Here is a 26690-nt window from a genome sequence, read left to right as displayed (position 1 = left end):
CTCTGAATGATCTGTTTTCACAGCTGTATCCAAGTCGCAAGACTTGTCAAGTTTGCTATTCTTTGTGCAGCTCTGTTAGCTTATTACTATCTTTTGACATCAATGACTCCTTCAAATTGTAAAGCCCTGGATGTCAGGGCCTTCTATGACTTGTTTAGTATTCAGACCATTTCAAGACTCCTGCATGCAACAGTTTACTAAATATTTCTTTGTGATGATGATAATTCCATGGTGATCCATGGAGATTTATGGATATTGTAGATTGGTGACATTCAACAGTCCTGTAATACAGCATTCTGATAAAGAGAGGTCAAAGTGAGCAGGACCCTGGACAGATTTTCTAATACTTAGAGTAATTATTCCACGAAATATTTCTTATCTTCCTTTATAGCCAGGCCTTTGCCTTGCGGGAAGGCTTGCTTGCTAGTTCCTTGCTCATGGGGTCAAGAAGTGATTTGAAGATTTCTGCTAAGTCCTTATAGTTCGGATTCTTAGCTCTGAAACTGGACAACTGGGCTTTAACTCTGATATAATCAGAGAATTCTCCCATAGGTTGCTTCAGAGAACTGAGTCAGAGCAATACTGACTTTGTAGATTATGATTCAGGGCAGCTTGGAGGATACCTTAATTCATTAATTCACTACCTTCTGTATTCTATGAGAGGCATTTTGAAGGTTGAGGTGGAAAAGGAAGAAATTGGTGCTGCCTTCACGGAATGAGTTCTCTGAAATTCAGATTTTCAAGGGCTTATAGTAACTCTCCCTGGGCATCTAATCTAGTTTTAGACCAGTTAAGGAAGGCTTGCTGCAGGAGTGACTCTTGAGTTGGCACCTATCCAGACAAAAAGGGTAGGGCTGGGTTAGGAAAAATTTAAATACAGAAGCAGCAGGCTGTGTGTAGGACTGGCAGCAAAAGCGAGCATGGCACTTTCAAAAGAGTCAAAGAAGTTCCCGGCAACTGGAGCATAAGATGTGTGACAAAGATTTGTGGGAGCTGGGTCTGGAACTCTAGCGAGGACCAGATCATAAGGGGCCTGGTGATCTTTGTCTGGGCTTTATCATACTGAAAGTGAAAAGCCGTGGCTTTGTAGCAGGGGACCAATGTGTCCAGTTCAAAACTGTTACAGTTTTGCAAAAACTGATGAACTGAAAGAGTAGCAGTTGGGATAGAGAGAAAGATGCATTTGATGTTAGGAGGTAAAATCGACAGGTTTGGTAATTGATTAGATGTAGAAGGTGAAGAAGAGAGAAGAATCAAGGATGCTGTCTAGATTTGCTGACATGGGTAGCAGTGGGTGATGGTGACGCTTGCTGAGGGCAGAGGTTTCAGTTGGAGGAGGCATCTTGGTGGGGGAAGGTGGAGGCTTATGCAGACTCTCAACTTCTTTTTAAGATGAAAAAGGAAATGATGCATATGGCTTAAGGCCAGGTAATATGATTATTTGAAAACACATTGAAGTGACTTAGAGCTTTAGGTGAGAGATATTTAGATGTCAGAGGTGAGAGTCAGAATTGTAAATACATCCCTCACACTGTTCAGTAAAGTCTGGGGTGGTATCTAGGTAATAATTTAAAGTGCTGACTTTTTGAGCTTTTTTGTGATATGGAGTCACCTGAGAGTATGTCAGAAAAAAAGCAGCGGTATACTAGGGACAGCACTGGTTAAATTTTTTTTCTTTCTTTTTTGCGGTACGCGGGCCTCTCACTGTTGCGGCCTCTCTCGTTGGGGAGCACAGGCTCCGGACGTGCAGGTTCAGCGGCCATGGCTTACGGACCCAGCCGCTCTGCGGCATGTAGGGATCTTCCCGGACCGGGGCACGAACCCGTGTCCCCTGCATCGGCAGGCAGACTCTCAACCACTGCGCCACCAGGGAAGCCGAACACTGGTTAAATTCTACCTAGAAATTCTACTTAGCACCCTCTCAATACCCTCCCCTGCAAACCCACCAACTGATATATGAAGGGTCCCCACCCCACCATAACTTCACACATTTAAACAGCAGTTTTTACACAGCTGATTTCTATGATCATAGACGTTTAAGAAGGACGTATGAAAATTCACTGGGGATTCAAGTATTCTCTGCGGTGATTGAAAAAAAGATTTTCTGGAATACAATCTGAAAAAAATATAACTGAAAAAGGTAATGCATGATCATTAGCAAAAAGGTATTTCAAAGTTACAGAAATGCTTTCTTAGCATTGCCTACATAGGTGCAGCTACCTTCTACCCAACTGCACACTCACCCCCAACACCTAGTGAAATTCTTAACTGAAGTTCTTAACTTCAAAATGGGACCCAGGAGTTTCATCTGTTACCAGTCAGACCATTATGTGAAAATTAAGCTTAATAGGCAGAATCCTAGAGGTGCTGACAGCTGTGTTTCGAGGAGATTCAAGGCCAGACCTTGGAGCCCAGTATTGGCTATGGGAGCAACAAGAAAATCCTGCTGGCCAGGATTAGCAATCCTCATAGAGGCAGCATACTGGAGAAACTTTATAGGAAGCTCTCTTTGCACATTTTATTTATTTTAAATATCTCTACGAACTCTGGAAAATAGAGCAACAACAACAAAGCTGTATTTTTTTCAGCCAAAATTCATTGCTATCCTTTAGATCAGGGGTCGGCAAACTTTTTCTGTAAAGGGCCAGGTAGTAAATATTTTCAATGTTGTGGGCCACGTAGTCTCTGCCATTGTAGGGAAGCAGCCATAGACAGGATGTAAACAAATGGGCATGACTGCGTTCCAATAAAACTTTATTTATGGGCACTGAATATCGAATTTCATATAATATTTTAAAAATAATTCTATTGCAGTAAGCTTCAGAATTTGCAGCTTTAAAATTACTTAGTTTCAAATAAAGATCTAGAAAAAATTTCAGGGCTCATTTGTAATTAACGTTAGTGTATTCAATAATTGAGTAATTTTAAAAATAAGTGAAACACTTAGACATGCAAAGTGGACTTTTCAGAAGAGGGAATAGTAGTTTAACATTAGATAAGATATTAACTTCTCAGAATAGTTTTGTCTTATGGAAACCTACTGACCATTTCTTCCTTACTTCTTTTTTGCATATACATTTTTTTTTGATGTGTCCTTTAAGGTATAGGCTCTATCTTATCCATCTTTTGGTTCCAGCACCTGTCTGACTCCCTGGTGAATAGTAGGCCTTTAAAATATACTTGTTGAATGAATAAAACTTAACTAATTCAGTTTATGTTTCTGCTTCTAAAATTTAGTTTTTGATGGACATGTAAAAATTTACTTATAAATATGAAATTTAAAAAACTTTCCATTTGACTTTTCTGAAGGTAAAATATCAATTTTGAATAAAAATGTTAGTTGCTTTACCAAATCCATGAATTCTAAAGTATAACAAAATAGGAAAATTTGTTTCTTTTGTTTGCTTTCTTGTGTGGGTTACAGGACTTTCTAGGAAAATTCTAGGTTAAGTTAGTACACTATTATTTTTCTTCAGAAGATCAATGCTTTGCTAAAGATGAGCTTTCCACCTGAAATATTTTTTCTCTTCAAATATCATGTGAGTATTCTGGGTGCTTGACAGGTTAATTTTAAAACATTATTTAAATGATTATTTCCAGAAATTCTTCCTAAATGTATATACCACAATGTAGTCTTTAAAAAAAAAAAAGACCTTAAACTCATTTTAGTCTTGGACCTCTGAATACATTTTTCAGAAGAATAAATAAGCTGATGAAATATTTATTACCAAAAGAACTTCTGCTTTTCAATCAAAGATAGGGTTGGCTTCTGAAACACATTAGCCTCTTTTCCACTGCTTTTCAGCTGAGATCTATTAGAGTTAATCTCTCCTATCCATAAAAGTGAATGTATATCTTGTATATATGGACTGTGAACAAAAGTGCACAAATAAATCCCCTACGGATTAATTTGATTATGGAGCAAACTTGGCTCAACATCAATGCAGTTTAACATTTAACATTTAATGCGGTTAAACAATAGGTATTTTCATAAATCAGTTTCATAAATCAGAGCATAAAATATATAATGACACTGAGATCCAAAATTTTATTCACTGTATTAAGAGTTTATAAGACTGATGAAATTAAAGCTCCAATTTAGCCATCCCAATAACATCAGAGCTGTTTTTATGCAATTTTATTAGCTAGAAAGACAACCGCTGTAAAATGAACTCATTAATGTAAAAGTAATTTTTGAAATACTAATGTGATTTATATTCATTCATTTATTCATGCATGCATGCCATTATTCAGTATAAATGTTGAATCTCTGATATATTCCAGGATATAGCAATTTGAAAGCTCAGGCCACATATCAAAACCTATTATACATTCTAATTATTCTTTTACTGGAATTTTCACATTGATATATTTTTTAAACTTTTGCAATGTTATGTTTGATTACATTTCTTTTTGCTTCCGTTAGCAGATTTTTAAAAAAATTTTATTTATTTATTTATTTTTGGCTGTGTTGGGTCTTCGTTTCTGTGTGAGGGCTTTCTCTAGTTGCGGCAAGCGGGGGCCACTCTTCATTGCGGTGCGCGGGCCTCTCACTATCGCGGCCTCTCTTGCTACGGAGCACAGGCTCCAGACGCTCAGGCTCAGTAGTTGTGGCTCACGGGCCTAGTTGCTCCACGGCATGTGGGATCTTCCTAGACCAGGGCTCGAACCCGTGTTCCCTGCATTAGCAGGCAGACACTCAACCACTGCACCACCAGGGAAGCCCCCTGATATCTTTAATGAGGCAATTTTATTTCTCTTTGGAACAAAGCCCATCGTATATATCTATAGATTTTCCCTTATTCCATTTAATGAACGGGGCCTAAATTTTTTATTGATTTACCGAATGACTGAATAAAGGTCATCTCATAATAAACTTTTCTAAAGTCAACAGTATAATTGCTTGACAGCAAATACTGTTTGATGTATTTAAAAAATTTTAAAATACTTCCTATGAAATGTAAAGATAAGATCATTACATTTAGAAATGTATATTAGATTTAGTCCTTGAACATAGTCTTTGGATCCACTGAGGTGTTAACTTGTAACTTGGCAGCCGTTTTGAACTCTCATACAAGGTTTTGCTGATTCAATTGTTTCTGTTTCTGCCAAGGGTAGCAACACAACTCTTGTCTTTCCTGAGTCATGGTCTGTCACTCCAGCTACTATTACTGCAAAGTAGAGTCAGATTCTGGGGTTAGTAGACACGTATGTTATTAAAAAACAATGAGTTGCCAAATCTCCTATCAATGAAAATTTGATCAAAGTTTAGTTATTCTTTGGAAAAGAAATCTAGGTAGAAACAGGATTAAGAAATTCTTTTTTTTTCTTTTGGCTGCATTGGGTTTTTGCTGCACGTGGGCTTTCTCTAGTTGCGGCAAGCGGCAGCTACTCTTTGTTGTGGTGTGCAGGCTTCTCACTGAGGTGGCTTCTCTTTTTGCGGAGCACAGGCATGCGACTTCAGTAGTTGTGGCATACAGGCTCAGTAGTTGTGGCTCGCTGCCTCTAGAGTGCAGGCTCTGTAGTTGTGGCGCACCGGCTTAGTTGCTCTGCGGCATGTGGGATCTTCCCAGACCAGGGCTCAAACCTGTGTCCCCTGCACTGAGAGGCAGATTCTTAACTACTGTGCCACCAGGGAAGTCCCAAGAAATTCTTTAGGTAAATACTTATGCTCTTAAAATTAGAAGCCCTTCATAAATATTGGTATTTTCTATAGCTTTAGATGAGTGCTTCTCAAACTGTCAGTCACCTGCTCAAAAAATATATTAAGATAGATCTATCTATCTATAATATATCTTACATTAAATATGCAGATTCCTAGATCCCACTCCATACCAACTAAATCCAGAATCTCTGGGAGAGGGCAACTATAATCTTGATTTTTTGTTTTCTGTTTGTTTTTTACATTTCAGGTGATTCTTTTTTTGTACTAAAGTCTAAGAGCCATTAAGTTAATCTTAAGAAAGTGGGTTTAAATGGCCCAACTAGTGCTTTTCAACCTTAATGAAAGATTGGAAAACTTCAGACTTGAGGACAAAAAACAGGATTCTACCACATAATCATAAAATGTGGGATATGGAGGTGATTCCATCTTCTCCCAGCTCCACTAAACTTTTCTTTCCTAAAATTATGCTTTAAAAAAATTTTTTTTTATTGCAGTATAGTTGATTTACAATGTTGTGCCAGTCTCTGCTGTACCGCAAAGTGACTCTGTTATACATATACAGACATTCTTTTTTAATATTCTTTTCCATTGTGGCTTATCACAGGATATTGAATACAGTTCCCTGTGCTACACGTTAGGACATTGCTGTTTATCCATTCTAAATGTAATAGTTTGCATCTACTAACCTCAAACTCCCAGTGCATCCCTCTCGCTTGGCAACCACAAGTCTGTTCTCTATGTCTATGAGTCTGTTTCTGGTTTGTAGATAGGTTCATTTGTGCCATATTTTAGATTCCACGTATAAGTGTTATCATATGTTATTTGTCCTTCTCTTTCTGACTTACTTCACTTAGTATGATAATCTCTAGTTGCATCCTAACATTCTTCTTTTTTAATCTTAGGATCCAAGGAAGAGAATTTTGAAAGTTCACATTTTTTTTAGCAAATTAACAATAGAAATATAGATATTGTTCAACTTGCCACAGAATTCAAAATTTCCTCTTAAATACTTCTTAACATCTGCAGTTTTGCCTCCAGTATCTCCTAACATTTACTAAGCACTTTCTATGTACCAGGGATTATACATTTTATCTCAGTGAATTCTTCAAATAATTTTAGATAGAGTCTACATGTAAGAAATATGTAGTTCAGAAAGATTAAAGAGCTTATACAAGGCCACCCAGCTAATTACTGTGAAGTCAAGACATGAACTTACATTGATCTCTAGAACTCTTAACCAGTGTATCACACTATCCAACAATCTAGAATGGAATTGGTAAATTATATAATTTCACTTAATTTTGTATATAGGTTTTCTCAATTTTCTTGTCTCTGAAATTTATTTTTGATACATGTATTATAAATAATATTATTTAAATAAGGCATTAGACTCTGTTCTTCCTGGAAGTGCCAGGAGCATGCCCTCTTACAGTGTTTTGCATAGATCCATATGACAAACTACTTGAGGTGGAGAGAGGTGAAGAGGGAAGGATGGGGAGGCGAAGGGAAGTATGCCGTTAGCCAACCATTGTTACATGGACACAGCTCAGTTTCACAAAACTTGACCCAGACTGTACTTCTTATCCTTATTTGTTCCATCCAGGTACTAATCATCTCCCTTCATCTTTTTCATTTTCTAAATCTAGCTTCCTGCCTTCTTCCACTTTGTCAAACCTACTGAGCTAGGCTTTCTGTTGCGTTTTTGTATCCATTCTTCTTTCCTTACCAACTTAATCCCCTCCGCTGAGTTCCAGGTTCAGTCACTTCAGTGTTCCTCTCACCACCACCCACCCTCTTTGGTGTCCTGTTCTGATCACCAGTCCCTGGTTGTTCATCACTCATATCATTTGTTTCTTTATGTTTACTCTTACTGTATTTCTTGGGGGTGAAGGAAGAGGCAGAGTCACCTCGCAGATGGTTCTTCACCTTGATGTTTGACTCTTTCTATGTATAAATCTTGGATTTTCCTAGTGCAGTGGTTTTTACAATTTTTTAAAAACAATGTTTTTATCAGTGAATCCAGAATCCAAAGGAAATCTTCCATGGAACTGCAATATACGCAAATAAAAGTGACAATAAAAGACAGTAAGTCCTCCGTAAATACAAAGATATAGGTAACCTCCTGCCCCAAGATAAGGGCTGGAATGACTATATAACATTTACGTGCTCTTTTCTTGGTCCTACATGCTTACATTTTTCACATTATGCTTCTGAAATTGAGATGATTCTTATAATTGATGTCAAAAGAAACCTGTCAGCCATCAGGCCCAGGAATAACTTGAAATATGGGAACTTAGCAGTTCACAGAAGGTATATCTTCCTGTAACTTCAGTTGAATTATTTGCATTGGCTGTACCCCACAAGGTTGACTTTTAACTTAAATTTAGTTCCTTGTTTGAAACTTCTTGAGAAAGATTATTCTGTGATCTAGTTCTGAAAGAACAGTAATTATTTAGTCTGAAGTTTGTCTGGCATATCAACCACTGTAATTAAGGTAGAAGTTGCCCAAGCTCAGCACTTTGCTTCACTTTGAAATTATACTGCCTGTCCTACAGGTGAAGGTGGTGTGAATGCAACTTGTCACTTGTAACCCTATTCATAACTGTGACTATCAAGAATATTCAAAAGTATATTTTGACCTGAATGTGAAGAAGGCTTAGAAGAAAACTTTAATTATGACACTGAAGAAGGAAGTGGCGTGTAATTGTGTGAATAAGTATATAATACTGAAAAAAAATTTTTTTAACTGTGTATATTTAATTTAGAGGGGCTTTTTTTGGAAAGGCCATTATTACACTGATGATGAGTCTTGTAATCAATGTCACCTTATTGTTGAGTAAGCATGGTAAAGTATTTTAAAACCAAGATAATATCGTATGCCTCTTGTTATCATTCGCTGGGGATTGCACAACTCTCTGTTATGCTGGAATGAAACCTTGTATGAGCAGGTATGCCAGAGATATGATGGGCTGTTAATTGAGCTTGGTGCACATCTATATATGCATGTCTTGGTGCATGTTCACTGTAGACCATGTTCACTTGGTTTATAGTGAACATGCTTACTTATGCAGTGTGGATATAACCAATGACAGATTGCAATGCATTTAAATAGGTTCAAAGAGATGTCAGGGGACGCTTTCCTGCACAGTGGACACTAAATGAGTTAGCCTTGAAGTCCAGGATAATGTTTGGATGGATCCAGTGTGTTAAAATTTTCATATAACAGTTTTGGGAATGTGTGATGATTTTATTCTTATTTTTAGAATAGTAAAACATACTTTAAAATATTGACATTTCAAATCAAAAGTTGGTGAACTCCAGGACGTATCTCAGGGGAACACTAGGTATTGGGGTTCATAGTTTGAAAACCACTGAACTAGTTTTTCCCCCATATTGGTTGGTCTTGACCTTCCCTTGAGTCCTCATTTCGCCCATCCTATACTCTTAGAAAATGATCTCACATTTGACTTTGTCTCTGTCCTTATTGTCAACTCTTAAGTAGCAATATATAGGGGAAGAAACAGGTACTTTGGAATCAGACAGACCTGGCTGGAATCCTTGCTCTGTGACTTAACAGCACTGTGATCTTGGGTAATTTACTTAACTTTGATGATGATGTTCTGCTCATCAGTACAATGAGTTCTCCTCCTCTTGCCACAGCTCAGCATTATTATGAGATCTAATATTCACTGAGTGTTTAATACGTGTATTAGTCAGTGTTCTCCAGAGAAATGAAACCAATAGGAGATATATATATATATAAAATGATTTGTTACAAGGAATTGGCTCACATGATTATGAAGGCTGGCAAGTCCAAAATCTGCAGCATAGGCTGATAGGCTGGAGACCCAGGAGAGCTGATGTTCCAGTTTTATTCTGAAGGCAGTCTCCTGGAGAATTCTCTCTCGTTTGGTCAAGCCTGCATTTTTGTTCTATTCAGGCATTCAGTTGATTGGATGAGGCCCACCCGCATTATGGAGGGCAATCTGTTTTGTCCAACGTCCACCAATTTAAACGTCTCATCCAAAAACACCTTCCTACCATCATGCTCTTATAAGCCAGTGCATTAGTTTGCTAGGGCTACTGTAACAAAGTACCAAACTCTGGGCGGCTTAGACAACAGAAATGTAATGTCTCAGTTCTGAAGGCTAGATGTCTGAGACCAAGGTGTCAGCCGGTTTGGTTTCCTCTGAGGCTCTGAGAGAGAATCTGTTCCATGTTCTCCCCCAGCTTCTGGTGATTTGCTGACACTCTTTGACTTGTAGACACCTCACTTTGATCTCTGCCTTCATCTTCACATGGCATTTTCCCTGTGTGCCTGTCTCTATGTCCACATTTCCTTTTTTTTTCTAAGGATGCCAGTCATATAGGTGTAGGGCCCACTCTAATGAACTCATTTTAACTGGGTCACCTCTGTAAAGATCACATTCTCAGGTATTTGATGTTAGAATTAAAATATATCTTTTTTTTTTTTTTTTTTTGTAGTATGCGGGCTTCTCACTGCTGTGGCCTCTCCCGTTGCGGAGCACAGGCTCCGGACGTGCAGGCTCAGCGGCCATGGCTCACGGGCCCAGCTGCTCCGCGGCATGTGGGATCTTCCCGGACCAGGGCACGACGTGTCCCCTGCATTGGCAGGCGGACTCTCAACCACTGCGCCACCGGGGAAGCCCCAAATATATCTTTTTTGAGAGGAGCATGATTCAGCCGACAATAGTAATAGCAGAATGAGCTATGGAAGCAATTTGAAACTCTAAAGTATAATACATATAGAGGGTTACACTAATTTATGAATTTTTTTAAAAAGCTGTGTGTACCTCATCTGTAATGGTACACAGGTAACATGGAGACAATGTCAAGTATGTCAGGTGACATGACATGGGAATGGTCAAGAAGGGTCAAAATAAAAGGGTCCTATTGTTCTTGAGTAGACTGAAGAACAACTTTCCATTTATGAAATTTTGGTACATCTCCACTGAGAATAAATAGCTTGAAGGCCAGACATTAGAATGTTTTGGTAATGAAGAGTGTTAAAAATGAAAACATTTTATTGAGGAGAATTAAATAATTTTGGCTGGAAGTTTTAGAATTATTGGCTTTAACTTATGACTCAGAAAAGGGGCATAACTGTTAGTAAAGAGTGGTCCCTGGAAAAGTATAGGCACCCTCACATTTGCACTGCATTTACCATTGACTTGAAAAATATTTTCACTTTTTTTTTGCTTTTAATACATTTGATCAAGAGTAATGACTGGGCAACATCTATTTGCCATCATATCAGTGTCCTCACATGGGCTATAAACATATCAGGTTTGAGTAATTAATTACTTAACACATTAATTCATTCAGCTTTTACACTGCCTCAGGCCCTGGACCAGACAATGGAGATATAAAGATATATATTACAACTACATTGTCCTCAGGAAGTTAACCTTATGAGGGAAATAAACTAGCCAAGTATAATGTGGTGACAAATTTAACAGTTTAAAAAATAATCGAGTGACAGTTATGTGCTATGCTCTTTTGTAGGCAGGGGATACAGCAGTAAAAAAAAAATCCCTAAGGTATTTGCCCTTGGGGAGTTTATAGTCTGGTGTGTTTGGAAACACCAGGGTTCGGCAGACAAGCAAATAGACAATTAGTAGCGACAGCTCAGGTGGAGGAAGTACAGGAGAAAATGGAATGCAGGGGAGGAAAATTAAACCTAGACTGTAGAGAGACACACATAATTCATATGAAACTATTCCAATGCATTTGAGATTTTTGGGAAATAGAGGTCAGGTTTTATTTTGAGGAAGTGATTAATTTTTCTTCAGTGTGACCTGGCATTTGGCTGGTGTTGGAACAAAACCAAAAAAATGCTGTATCAAATGATAGGAATAGGAGAATCCTTTAAAAAATTAAGAGCCATCTTATTATCAGTGGCTTCATCCAGTGAGAGCTCCTGCAGAGTTTAAAAGGAAGAGAATCTGGCTTGATGTTTCCTTTAAAGTTCTTTTTCCTAACGTGTATATGTAAGCAAGAGATTATGACATTTTGAAGTAAAAATAATTCTTAAATGCCTGTAAAAATGATTTGCACTAAACTGTCATCATTTGTGTTATGATTTCTGTTTTTAAGGACCTGATTGCAAAGGTGACTGTTCTGAACTTTTAGATTGCTTGTTAGGATCTAATGATTCAGTCATCCATTATTGCGTGTTTTGCTACTGGGGGAAAAAGTAACTTAGGTTATTTTGTGGATCTTTATTTACTTATATGTTGCCTATATGAAAAAAAGATGTAGAGATTAAGTGAAGAGGATTTAAAGTAAGGCTTTTGCAGTGAAGTCTTATTTCCATCATAAGCCTTGAACCAATGGCTGTCTCCATTCTCTGCTTCTGTCCGGCCTCCCTTTTTTTCCTGGGATTCACACTGGGGATGAGTGAGGGTTCAGCCACTACTGTTCTCCTCCCCTTACATCTCATAGGAGTTTTACTGTCAGTGTCCCTCTCAGTGATATCAAGGCTCCAAGAAAATGAAAAATAGCATTAGCATTGCTCCAGAACCTCAGGAACAGGATCTGAAACTTAAATCCTGAGTCATACAATGTGTCTACAAACACTCCCCACCTTGCCAAAGCAGGGAGAAATAAAGAAGATGCTAAATTTACTTTTTAATGCTATAATTTGTGATTTGTTTTCTAAAGGGTGAACTAATAACAATGGAAGATTAAAAGGGGTTAAAATGCAACCAATGACCAAATTCCATATATAGTTTGAAGATGGGGAATTATCTGCAGCTGAGAAGTCTGCATACAATGCCATAAGGCTCTTTGAATCCTGAGAAATAATCATGAGTAACAGCAGGATAACAGTATAACAGAACATACACAAGTTAGAGTAAACAGAAAGTTAAGACAAATGAGAAAAACTCTGGAATTTGACTCATCATTTATCTGGCTAGAGGATTCCAAGCAGAACCCAAAAGACCAGATTTATCATGCCTAAATTTAAAAAATCACCAGTTTTGTCTTCCTGGTGCATCATGTTTGAATGTTACCCTTGGAAGATTCATTCTTAACCATCTTCATCTTAAAACGTTTCTGAGGTTGTCTCCAATCTCCATTTTACCATTCCATCTATCAAGCAAAATAAACAAGTAAACATCCTTAAGTAAACTATGTTGGGTGGACTTAGACTGCTTTTTTTTTTAATTTTGGGAAAAGTTGCTTTGAGGCAGTAACTGGAAAGCAGGTGTCACAGAGGATTTAATAAGTAGTGATATTTTTTGTACACATGGTGAGGGGTCATTAAGTCATTTGGAAGTTGAAGGTCATGAGAGTCTAGCATGTGATTTGCCTATTACAGCTCATACCAAACAGATCCCTGACTCCACAGCCCAGAGCTTCTCAGAGGACTTCTGTCCCCAAAAGAGGAGAGTTATCTCCATATTGCGAGAAAGACTTTAGTAGAGAAATATCAAGTGGCCTTGACTCCAGATGTTGAGTTAATTCTAGAATGGCAACCCTGACTCCGAAAGACATGGAGATTTCATTGCTGAAGGATGAAGAAGCCTGTTAGAGGGTTTACTTTGGGTCCTAGTGATGGTGTCTGAACAAACTAGGTGAACAAAGAGCTTCAATAAGGGATTCAGAGTTCTGTAAAAAAGTGAGGGAATAAGTGGGTTAATTATAAAACAAATACCAGTTAAATCAATATATCATGTCGGAGATATCCTTACATCACTCATGTAAAGTATGTTTTGTTCCTACCTTAGAAGATGATGTAGAACTTGTTTTCCTTCTTTTCCTTTCAGCTACCACTGGGCATGCTTAAAACTGCTTCTCTGCTCTGTTGCTAGTATGGAATTGTCTAAAATAATAGTGGTGATTTTCTGATAGTCACACAAGTTTCTCTCTGTAAGCTCTTACAAATGCCAGCCAGTAACCCAGTGGTATTTCTACCATAAAATCAGAAGGCCAAGCCATTTCCCCTCTTCCTTTTTTTTCTTGGTTTCAGATATATTTCTTTTTATTTTAATAATTTTTTATATTTTTGGTTGCATTGGGTCTTGCATGGGCTTCTGATTGCGGTGGCTTCTCGTTGCAGAGCACGGGCTCTAGGTGCATGGGCTTCAGTAGTTGTGGCACACGGGCTTGTTAGTTGTGACACGTGAGCTCTAGAGCACAGGCTCAGTAGTTGTTGCACTCAGGCTCAGTAGTTGTGGCTCACGGGCTCTAGAGCGCAGGCTCAGTAGTTGTGGCGTATGGGCTTAGTTGCTTCATGGCATGTAGGATCTTCCTGGACCAGGGCTCGAACCCATGTCCTCTGCATTGGCAGGCAGATTCTTAACCACTGTGCCACCAGGGAAGCCCCCAGATATATTTCTTATTGCCAATGGAAATAAAAATCAAAGTTAGAGAGCAATGTTATCACTTGTCTTTCTAGGTTAGTAAAGAGCTCCTAAAAGTGAACTCATACAAGATGCAGCAATTTTATTGGGTAGTTAATCATCCTATCTTTCTAGCCAGTTGTTCCAGCTATAATCAGTTTTGTGTCTCTTATTTGTGGCTTCATGCCCAGATAGAATAAAAATCAAACTAAAACCATGAAACAATGCTCTGAGGCTACTTTTCTAAAGTCCATGGACTTGGGCTATTTTTTGTAGCATTGCTTATTGTCTCTCAATTGCTTGAGTCCCTGAAATCCAATACATGTGAATGGATTAAGTATAGCTGTTAGAAGTGGTCTTTTTATGCCAATGCTACTCCCTCACCATTCTTATTTTTTCTGTATTCATAGTAGTTCTAGCAATTAAGTGCTTTGCTTGTGGGGGCCAGGAATAAATGATTTATATGACTCATGTTTCATGCCATCAATCCTTGGATCCTTTGGTGGGCTTTGCACAAAGTCTTAATCACTAGTAGCAGCTACCCAGGCACTGACATATATGAAAGGGTTTAGAGTGTCAAAGTCACCATAATAAAAATGTGCATTTCACCAACTCTAGGAGGGAAAATCAAACATTTGGGAAAAGTTTCTAAAATCCATGCTGACAATTGATTTCTTTATGCTGTTTGTCTTAATACCAGCTTTTTTGAGGTACAATTCACATACCAAAAAATTTACCTACTTAAAGTATACAAGAGATTTGAAACTATCACTACAACCAATTTTAGAACACTTGCATCACCCCAAAAAGAAACTCCATACCCATAAGCAATCATTCCTCATTCCCTCCTTCATCCCCACCCTGGACAACTACTAATCCACTTTCTCCATAGGTGTGCCAGTTCTGGACATTTCATATAAATGAAACAATGTGGTCTTCTGTGACTAGCTTCTTTCACTTAGCATAATGTTTTCAAGATTCATCCAAGTTGTAGCATGTATCAGTATGTCATTCTTTTTTATCGCTCAGCAATATTCAAGTTGTAGGATTATACATTTCTCCATTCAGCAGTTGGTAGATATTTGGATTGTTTCTACTTTTTTGCTTATTATAAAAAATGCTGTTATAAACACTTGTGTACAAGTTTTCATGTGGACATATATTTTCATTTCTCTTGGGCATACACCAAGGAGTGGAATTGCTGGGTCATGTGGTAACTTTCTGTTTAATATTTTGAGTACCTTTCAGATTTTTTTCCAAAGTGGCTGCATCATTTTACATCCCCACCAGCAGGGTATAAGGGCTCTAATATTATTTTCCACATCTGTGTCAACACTTATCATTACCTGTCTTTTTGATTATAGCCTTTCTAGTGGGTGTGTAGTAGAATCTCACTGTGGTTTTGATTTGCATTTCTCTAATGGCTAATGAGGTTCAACATCTTTTCATATGTTTGGGGGTGTTTGTATATCTTCTTTGGAGAAATGTCTATTCAGATCCTTTGCCAATTTCTAAATTGGGTTGTCTTTTTATTACTGAGTTGTAAGAGTCCCTTGTATGTTCCAGATATGGGTCTCTTATCAGATATATGATTTGCAAAAATTTTCTCCCATTCTCTGGGTTATTTTTCTACTTTATTGATAGTCTGTTTTGAGGCATAAAAGTTTTATAATTTTTTAAAGTTAATTAATTAATTTATATTTATTTTTGGCTGTATTGGGTCTTCATTTCTGTGCGAGGGCTTTCTCTAGTTGCGGCAAGTGGGGGCCACTCTTCATCGCGGTGCGCGGGCCTCTCACTATCACGGCCTCTCTTGTTGTGGAGCGCAGGCTCCAGACATGCAGGCTCAGTAGTTGTGGCTCATGGGCCTAGTTGCTGCACGGCATGTGGGATCTTCCCAGACCAGGGCTCGAGCCCGTGTTCCCTGCATTAGCAGGCAGATTCTCAACCACTGCACCACCAGGGAAGCCCAAGTTTTATAATTTGATGATGTCGAATTTATCTATTTTTTCTGTTGTTGTTTATGCTTTTCATATTATACTTATCTGTGTGCTGTTTTTTTTTTTCTTCTAAAATTCGTCCTAATATGGCAAATGTGGTACAAGTGTAGGCTTTGGTATCACAGTCCTGTTTTGAAATTCTAACTCTGCCTTGGATAAATTATTTAAGCTCCCTCAGCCTCAGTTACTCATCTGTAAGATGGAGATAATATTAGGGCTTATCTCTTGAATTGTAGTGGGGAATAAGATGAAATAACGTATGTGAAATACTTAGAATTTTAGAGAGTTATAGGAATAGTCTATTAAGGTTATCTAGTACTTTTGTTATAATCCCAATAATAATCAACTCTAGTGCTCTGAAAATTAAACTAAAGCCGAGTAGTTTCTATGAAGAAGCAATGCAATAATGTACAGCTATAATATTTTATAGACAACATTGAATTTGGCCCCCGTGAAAACCAGGTAGTCATAGTAATTATTTCCAGCAGGAGCTGCAGCTGAGAGAGCTTAAGAAGAGCTGTTTCCAAGGTCACATGACTGGAAAATGACAGAGTTAAAACCTAGAGTTTTCTTAAAATCACTAATTCAGTTTTTTCAGTAACAGATTCGCAGTAGAAGTTAGGTGACTGGAGTTTTGTAGTCTTCATGATAAAGTTTTACCTCAGACAATCATATCAGGAAAGAAAAGAAAGTACTTTTATGGGAAATGAAAATTAATAGTGAACATTATTTGAAAATCATGGAGTTAATTTCTTTTTTGACTAGAAAGTTTATGTGCATAGCTAGCCATAGCAAGTACTAATTATAATATGTAACTTATTCTTTAATTAAAAAGAACTTCCTGGGGCTTCCCTGGTGGCGCAGTGGTTGAGAGTCCGCCTGCCGATGCAGGGGACATGGGTTCGTGCCCCGGTCCGGGAAGATCCCACGTGCCGCGGAGTGGCTGGGCCCGTGAGCCATGGCCGCTGAGCCTGCGCGTCTGGAGCCTGTGCTCCGCAATGTGAGAGGCCACAACAGTGAGAGGCCCGGGTACCGCAAAAAAAAAAAAAGGTGATTGAGCTGACTAAAGTGGTTATTTATTATAAATTTACCATTTTATGGGCAAAAAAGCAGCAAACCCTGTTTAATTACCTTGTGGGATGAGAGGACAGAGACTCACTGACTTGACCCTCACCCCAATGCTGTGACTTTGGGGTGCATTCTTGAAGCCTACAAGTTTTATACAGGACTTTTGAGAGCTAGATGCCATTACTTTCTCAAGTTTTATTTTTACTAAAGTTCATTGAGAAAAAAAATATCCAACTATATGGGCTTCCCTGGTGGCGCAGTGGTTGAGAATCCGCCTGCCGATGCAGGAGACACGGGTTCGTGCCCTGGTCCGGGAAGATCCCACATGCCGCGGAGCAACTAAGCCCGTGAGCCATGGCCGCTAGGCCTGTGCGTCCGGAGCCTGTGCCCCGCAACGGGAGAGGCCACAACAGTGAGAGGCCCGCATACCGCAAAAAAAAAAAAAAAAAAAAAAAAAAAAAAAAAAAAAAAAAAAAAAAAAAAAAAATATCCAACTATAAGATAACACCAGATCTAAGTTGATAAAATAACTGTGACATTTGAAGTGTTATTTATATGACTTAGAAAAGAAACATCCTTTTAGAGATGAAATGACTTCTGGTCTCAAATCAGTCCTTCCCATCATAGCCATTTATCAAAAAACCTAAAACAAACTGGCAGAATGTGCTGCAGGAATTTGAGATTTGTTGTCACAGTCTGTTCAAATGATTCCCCCTCTTTCCTCAGCCTGAACTTCAACATTTTCTTTAGTTAGGACTATCCAGCTTATTTGGGCTATTTCAAACTCATGGTAAATATATTGAATGATGAGAAAACCTCTAGCGTATTTAAATTTGTCCATACTAAGCAGTTTAGAGTAATTTCTACTTAGTTCCTCAAGTATTATTTCATGCAAAAAGGAAAAAGACTTAGTCATTTGAGTGTATCAATTTGTCAGTATTTAGGAGATGCGTCATGCAACCATGGGTTTGAATTTGCTATTTCATTTCATTTTATCTGGCAAGTTATATCAAAAGTAATGTTAAATAATGTGGAGGCATGATTGTTTTATACAAACAAAATCATTTGAAACTGAAAAGGTCTGATACCTGACCTTCATCTTAAATTCTAGCAGATGAAAATGTCAGATGCCTCTGTTGGATTAATAAAAACCAAATATCAAATGGAAAAATGATTATAAGCTTAAATTATGTGGTTTTACAGGGATAGGTTTCATGAAAATCAAGGCTTTAATAGTGTCTATAATTGGAAAATTCTTTTCATCATAAGAAATTGCAAGTTACTCTAAATTTATGTAGAAATCGGAAATTTTGTCCTAAGAAACTAAATACAGTTTCATTGTGTGTATGTGTGTGTATATATTTAAAAATATCAAGTGATAGCATTTTCCCTTAATAAAACCTGAAGACTCTTATCGTTAAGTGCACAGTGTGTCTGGGTACTAGACTTTTTTTAAGTTCGTTGAAAACTTTAGGATATATATATATATTTTTAAAAATACATTTATTGGGCTTCCCTGGTGGCGCAGTGGTTGAGAATCTGCCTCCCAATGCAGGGAACACGGGTTCGTGCCCCGGTCCGGGAAGATCCCACATGCCGCAGAGCGGCTAGACCCGTGAGCCATGGCCGTTGAGCCTGTGCGTCCGGAGCCTGTGCTCCGCAACGGGAGAGGCCACAACAGTGAGAGGCCTGCGTACTACAAATAAAAATACATTTATTTATTGTTATTATTATTATTTTTGCTGCATTGGGTCTTCGTTGCTGCACGCACGCTTTCTCTAGTTGCTGTGAGCGGTGGCTTCTCTTGTTGCGGAGCATGGTCTCTAGGCACGTGGGCTTCAGTAGTTGTGGCTCGCGGGCTCAGTAGTTGTGGCACACGGGCTTAGTTGCTCCGTGGCATGTGGGATCTTCCCGGACCAGGGCTCAAGCCCTTGTCCCCTGCATTGGCAGGTGGATTCTTAACCACTGAGCTACCAGGGAAGTCCCAAAACTTTAGGTTATAAAGAACTATATATCTTAAGGATCTCTGTCTGCTACCTTGTAATTAATGATTAGCTAGTTTCTGTTAGAAATAATGAGAACTTTGCAAACTGTCACAGTTTCTAAGTAGATCAATTTATAAGTCCATTTTCAATATACAGTGACAGGTTATGAATGAAGGAGAAGGGTAAGATCAGTTAGAGGTTAGAGGAAGGGTGGGTGGGAGCAGATTTGAGGATAAGGAGGAGGAATAGTGTTTATTGCTTTTGGTTATTCCAGGTGTACCTGCCTTGCTAATGAAACACCTGAGTACTCATTAATATTTAATGGAAGAACTACTGAAGTAGAAGTCCTGAGTTGGCATTTCTAAATTCTATCCAAGTATGTTTAACATACTCAAGCTCATTCAAAAAAAGTGGTGGCTGGAGTTTTACAATAACTAATATTTCAGTGCATGTCTAAGTGTAGATGCCTGGGGAGTTTTTTGTTTCTTTTGGTTTTTTTTTTGTTTTGTATTTCTGTGACTGGCTTGAGGTAGTCATGGAGACCTCCTTGATGGGGCAGAAATTTCATTCAATTTTCTTTTTGGTTTAATCTCACGAAATAAATTCTTTCAGATAACTCTGGTGATTGCCAGGCAGCCTAAGGTTAATTGATTTTAGTTCTCATAATTTACCTTAAGTTGTTTCTATTTCAGGTTACAAATAGAGGTTTACTGTAGTGAATCTATCAGAAACACTAAGTTATATTGATAATTATAAATGGCTAACTTTTAATACTACTGAATATGTTTGATTTGATGATGCTGGGCTATGGAACTCTTGATAATCAAAACTAGATGTCTTGGTGTAACATATATATTAAAATGGGCATGAATAATGCAGGAAGCTTTTTATAAATGTAGGTGTTACTTAAAGTATTTTAAAAATGAGCTAGAAACTCATTAATGGAAACGGTGATCAGGTCTTAGATATGGACCAAAAAATGTATGTTTATTTAGTTTTTAAAAGAAAGAGAATATTTGTTTTTAAATTTACTGCAAATGTCTTTGGTATTGTAATATTTACAGATAGTGAACTTCTCTTTATTTGTAAATTTAGTTTCATATTTTAACAATTTCAAACACACTGAAAATGAAAGTTTTATTAATAGATGGAGTATATTTTTCTCTTCTAAATTTTCCGTAGGCCCCTTCCTTTCCATTCTCAATGCTATTACCCTTGTTCTGAGTCTTTCAATCATCTGGCGGTCAGTAATCTATTGCTGTTGGCCCTTTCTGGCTGAGCTGATTGTTAAATTTTCAGGAACTTTGTGAGCTGGTTGTTAAGTACAATTGTATTAAAAATTAATTGATTTACACTTACAATTAAATTATATTAAAACAAAGATAATAATTGAAAAGTTATGACTACATAGTTATTATCTATGTATTGAGGTTATGTTGATTGTATCTGAATGGTAATCACACTATCTTATAATATGCAGCTGTGTATCTCTTCCTAACTCTGTGTTCAGTGACTTCACATTTGATGACTTGAAACTGGTCATGGTGGGAGTATTTACACCACAGAAATTGGCAAATACCATGTCACTTTTTGTTTTCCTGGAGAAGGCATGGTTAAAGATTTGTCAGTACATGACACCACACTACTGCCTGCAGTCTGCTAGCTTCTGGTCTCCCTGCTTCCAGACCCACGTTCCAGCACTATGTCTAGAATAACCCACCAAGTTTAATTTTCCTAAACATAAGAGCTGAACATGGTAAAGGAAGAAATGACATCAGAAGAATGTGGTAAAAAAATCTAGTTTGTGGCGTTTAGTAACAGACAAATTTAACATCTTTGAGCCTCCATTTCTTTATCCTTAAAGTAGGGCAATGATCTCTTCTTGTTCTACCTACCTATCGAGATTTTCAAATTAAAATCACAATATGCTAGTGTTTGTGAAAGTGCTGTATACACATAATTTTTTTTATTAGTAGTAAACACTTGCTTCACCTTTTCACTTCTTAAGTTTACAAAGGCTTATAACCAACAGAACGGAGTTTATATCCTAAATTGCTGTCCCAGATTTTTCACACCCTTACTGCCCCCTGTATTGGCAAATGTGCTTCCAAAGTGCCTATGTTGGCTACTGGATTGTGAGTGCCCGGTGGGCGTGCCAGCATCCTCACAGACAATGCCCAATGCAGATGCTGCATGATCACAGCACTTCTTTAACTGCTGTGTTCAGACTGTCCTTAACTATTTTCATTCTTGTTCTCCAGGAGAAATTGCCAATGGATCACACCGGGCAATAAAGATAAAACAATGATCACCCTTTGCTGAGGTTTGAAGGCTCTTGTTAAGTTGCAAATATTGCAAGTTAATGGAAGAAATTGACAATTTAAGCCATTGTCACTCGATATCTTGGTCAGAAATGGTTGGTGAAACTACTGAGCCTTTGAGCAGGGTCTTTTTAAAAAAATATTCATTTATTTATTTGGCTGTGCCGGGTCTTGGTTGTGGCATGCTGGATCTTTAGTTGCAGCATGCGGGGTCTTTAGTTGTGGCATGTGGGGTCTAGTTCCCTGACCAGAGATTGAAACTGGGCCCCCTGCATTGGGAGGGTGAAGTCTTAACTGCTGGACCACTAGCAAAGTCCTTGAGCTGGGTCTTAATTCAGTTAAATTTTAAGGAAGGACAAGTTGTAGAGACATCAGGAATACAGGGCAGTGGCTGACTGAAGAAGGTGGAGACAAGGGAAGTGTAAACAAGAATCTGGACTCTTGGGGTGGGAGTGGTGAAGGTGGACATGAGAGCCTTCTGCAAAGTTTTGCCCTGAAACAATGTCAAAATGTTTGCATTTGGCATAGCATTTCCTCTTTTAATTCTGAATGGCTTTGCTAGAATACTTTTCCTAGTATAAGTTTATTTTGCTTCTCAGATATTGGTAAAACACTCCCTATTGATTTTTGGTGGGTAACATGAATTTTGATGTATTACCAAAGTCTCAATGACACCAAATTTTAGGACTCTCTGAAGAAAAGATGGTAAGGGTAAAAGCATATGTTGGGAATCACTGATTCCAAGTTCAATTCCTTTCTTTAATAAATATATGACACATAGCACAGGGAGATCAGCTCAGTGCTTTGTGACCACCTAGAGGGGTGGGGTAGGGAGGGTGGGAGGGAGACGCAAGAGGGAGGAGATGTGGGGATATATGTATATGTACACCTGATTCACTTTGTTATAAAGCAGAAACTAACACACCATTGTAAAGCAATTATACTCCAATAAAGATGTTAAAAAAATAAGTAAATATATGAAATTTCACATGAGAAAGGTCTCATTTGCTCAAATTTCATTTAGAAGTTTCTCTGTGTAGGTGATTTCTTTGTTTTACAATTCTCCTGCCCCTCCCTCTTTCCTCTTTGTTCTCCCTTGTCTTTGACTTCTTTTTAGATTTTCTTATCTCTGTGAAGATTATTTTGCCTTATTCACAGTAGTTAGAAACAATGTATTTGAAAATAACTGGAGTATCCTGCATAAGTATTTACTATGCCAGCTTCCCTAGCTTCCATCATAAATTGTTATTTATTAGATGCGTAGCAGGCAGATGTGCGTAACTGCTACGGGGTGAGGAGACAAAACATAAGAAAATTATGATTCCCCACCCTCATTCGGGGTGATGATTAAGTCAACAAATTGATACTCCAGCTACAGTCAGTTCATTTAACAAATGTGAGCTATGGTTAACAAAATTATATAAGGGTGTTGTTTGAGGGTCTGTCTTCTTATTCACAGATCATTTTGTATTTGAAGTGGTAGAGACTGGACTTCAGCAAACTATAAACTCCTAGTATCTGGTTATTTTGGGGAACTTTCTTCTTTTTTTTTTTCTTGAAGAATACTTTTAGTATAGAATGTTTAGCAGTTTGTTTTTTTCCTCTGGGAAAGATGATGATTCTACCGTCATCCCCCATCCTTTTAGACAAAGCTATAGTCACATCTGTTCAGAGGTGATGATGTTTTATATAGTTGTGTTCTGTAAGATATGACTCCCTGGCATTTATATAAGTTGACTTATTTTATTCTCGTATTTATGCACTACCACCATTTTCCACATGCTAGAAAATTTGAAACTGTAACTGATTCCAAGTCTACACTGGAGGTCAAATCAAGTTAACATTTATATCTGTCTCTCCCCTCTTTATTTTAGCTGGACCAGACCAATTTTGAGGAAAGGGTACAGACAGCGCCTGGAATTGTCAGACATATACCATATCTCTTCTTCTGATTCTGCTGACAATCTATCTGAAAAGTTGGAAAGGTATGTTCATGCACATTGTTTATTGAAGAGAGAAATTAATATTATTATTTAGAGAATAGAGAACTGACATTAGAGGGTTTAATTCTTAAAATGGCATATTTATAATAGGAACATCCTATTTTCTTGATGAAGTCTTGATTAGTTAAGAATTAATGAAAGGATGAAAGAAGAAAAACCATTTTCCTGAGATAGGACCTTTTTCTGAAAAACACATATTTGAATTCTGAGAAGCTACCTGTCTTTGAAGACTATTACGTGGATTTTGTGAAGACTGGAATCACATCTTTATGAAGCAAGTTGTGTACATTTGCCTCCAGAATCTTAATGTGTGAATACAAATGTACATACTTGGAAATCTTAGGGTAGAGGCTGTTGGATGTCAAAGAAATGTAAAAATTTCATATTTTTGAGTATACGTTGAATGCCAGGTATAGTATCTCCTCTCAGCCACTCTGGAAGGAAAGCATAATTATCTCTGTCTTACAGAAGAGCAAACTGAGGCTCAGAGAGATGATGTAATTTTCCAGATAATAATTGATTGAGCTGTGGTTCAAACCCAGGTATATACTCTTGGCCTCCCCAGAAACAGTGTTTCCCATTGTAAAGAAGTCTCCCTTTCTAAGAGTATTGGTTATAATCCTTTTGGTTGCCAGTGAATTTATTTAAAAGGGAATTTATTGGTTCATGTAGTCTACCTGTGTGAAGGCCTAGGTAGAGAATTGGCCTTAGGGACTCAGTGGAACCAGGGACTGGTTTTATTCTCTCAGACCAGCTTCCTCCATGCAGTGGGTCCTCAGAACTCTTTGCTCATATTTTTATAGACCACAGAGGAAAGAGTCCTTTCTCTTGTGGCCAAATGTGAAAAATCCCAGAAACTTTTGAGTCACAAGCTCACTCTTTGGACCAACAACAATCTATGAATGAGCTAGACTGTGTCTTGTGCCAGCAGTACAGGATCTGATACCAGATGAAGGGGAAAGGGGAGAGGGAGTTGACAGAAAAAAGAAAAAGAAGTAGCTACTTTTTACTGCACCAAAATAAAATAGTTGAATAGATTTTCAATTTGTTTACCTTATTTTCATGAAATTCATTGAATTTCTTTTGAAATTTCAAGGCAAATAAGATATTCAGGCTTACTTTTTCTTGATTTTATTCAAAGAATTAGGCTAGTGGGAGTATCAGCTTCACATTTCCAAGTTCAAGGTCCAGCTCCTAATATTGAGTACTTAGTGTGTGTACGTGTCATGAGGGCAGGGATATATTTTTTTGTTTTGTTTTGTTTTTGTTTGATTTGTTCAGTTTATGATGTGCCTGGAATAGGGTCTGGTATATACAGTTGTCCCTTGCTAGTTTCCCCCTGGATATAAAAATCTGTGGATGCTCAAGTCCCTTATACAAAATGCATATAACCTACACATATCCTCTGGTATATTTTAAATCATCTCTAGATTACTTATGATACCTAATACAATGTAAATGCTATGTAAATTGTGGCCAGCACATGACAAATCCAAGTTTTGCTGTTTGGAACTTTCTGGAATTTTTTTTGGTGAGTATTTTCCACCCTCAGTTGGTTGAATCTGAGGATGAGGAACCCACAGACATGAATGGCTGACTGTAGTAGGTGCTCAGTAAATATTTGTTGAATGAATGAATGAATGATGATTGAATGTGAAATGGCTAGCATTATGTACAAACCTGTAACACTTCTACAGAGATAAAATATATAAGCATATATATTATAGGTATATCAACAAGTTCAAAATAATATAGTAGATAATGAATATCTAAGTTCTAAATGGATGCTGAGGGAAAGATTAATCAGAGTAGGACTAGGTTAATCAAAAGCTGCGTACTCCAGATTTATTTTTACTTATGGCCAAATAGAGGACATAACCTGAATTTGTAGGATTATCTGGCCTAACATTTTTTTCTCCTCAGTTTTCTTTGTGTCTCCATATCAATTCAATGTTTAAAATGTACCTATTTTGTTTCAATCCAACACTGTGCCAGCATAAGTCCATAAACTTTATCTTTATTATTTTTGTCTTTTTTGGGGTATCTCTTCTTCACTCTGTTATTTCTTTTTTATAAAAATTGTTATTTAGAATTTACTGAAATATTTTGAAAGAGTGAAATACTTATAGTACTTTGTATCTCTGCACCCTTGGAAAGTGACCCTGGCCACAGATTTCAAAGATGACATGTGACGAAGGCCCTAGGTGGTTACCATGTGGTTGAGGTACCTTGGCCCATCTGGCTCAGTTTGTGGCCGTGGATTTGAACCCTGTGCATTACTCCTGTATGCAGACCACGCATCCATTCCATGGTTGTAGCTAAGCTACAAACTTGATAAGTATAAAATTTCTTCCATTATGATTCAACTCTTGGTGTTTGGAATGCTTACTGGGTCTGTTGTGGTATTGCGGGAACTACCCCATCTACTCTTGCTGCTGATTCCTTCCCTCAGGGTCCAGTAGTTCAAGTCCCATCCACTGAAAAGTTCCCCAGGTTTGCCTTCCCCTCAGATCGCTATCTCATTCACTTTTTTTTTTTTCCCCCACAACTAATATCTCTGTGCTCTCCTGGTCTCTCTCCTTCTCCTTTCCTTTACATCTCAGCTCCCTGAAATATGGTTTCTGTGTCTACCATATTCCTAAAAGGACATTGACTAGGGTCACCAGAGGTCTCTTAAGGTCAAATATGACATCTTCCTACCATGAGTTCAGGGTTGACCACTTCTTCCCAACTTGAAACCATTTCTTTGGTTTATGTACCACCTCTCTTCCTGGCTTTCTCATCTGACTCATTCTTCCTTTGAAAGAGAGGCAGAATCTGTCTCCATATTTAACTTCTTACCCCATTGTGAATCACCAAATGACATGGATGGGAGGCAAGTCTTGTGTGTGAGTGAAAGAGTGGGAAGAGTGTGAGCAGGTAGATGGATGGCATAGCGTAATTAGGCATGATAGAGAGTAAGCTTCTCAGGGAAGCCAGTGTCCATGCACAATGTCCATGACTGCCAAACCTGCCCTCAAATCTCAGTTGTGTGGTCTTCCTTTGGAGTAACATAGAACCACCTCTAATAATGGTAGATGGATAGTAATGAGAATAGCTGTTGATAAAATATAAAGTCTTTATATAGTTCTTTCCTGTGAAACTTTTCATCTCTGTACAGTTTAAAAATGAAGATGACGGTAACATTTAGGGGTATATTTTATCCACTTGGGAAGAGAAAGAGGGTTTTTATGAACAGAAAGTAGTGGCAAAAATGTAAATATAATTGGCTGATGAATG

At 37.9% G+C, this 26690-nt stretch overlaps 1 protein-coding gene across 1 annotated transcript in view; it reads left to right on the top strand.

The window, feature by feature from the left end:
- The window catches only part of CFTR (CF transmembrane conductance regulator), a 189501-nt gene that overhangs the window by 5263 nt on the left and 157548 nt on the right, over window positions 1–26690 (top strand). Inside the window, exon 2 of the mRNA XM_067041634.1 lies at window positions 23223–23393. Coding sequence (XP_066897735.1) covers window positions 23223–23393 — 171 coding nt within the window. The remainder of the gene's footprint in view (window positions 1–23222; window positions 23394–26690) is intronic.

Source organism: Kogia breviceps, chromosome 9 (genome assembly GCF_026419965.1).
Source record: "Kogia breviceps isolate mKogBre1 chromosome 9, mKogBre1 haplotype 1, whole genome shotgun sequence".
In the NCBI taxonomy this organism is placed as follows: domain Eukaryota; kingdom Metazoa; phylum Chordata; class Mammalia; order Artiodactyla; family Physeteridae; genus Kogia; species Kogia breviceps.
The sequence above is the reverse complement of the archived record's forward strand: the minus strand, read 5'-3'. Positions and strand labels throughout refer to the sequence as shown.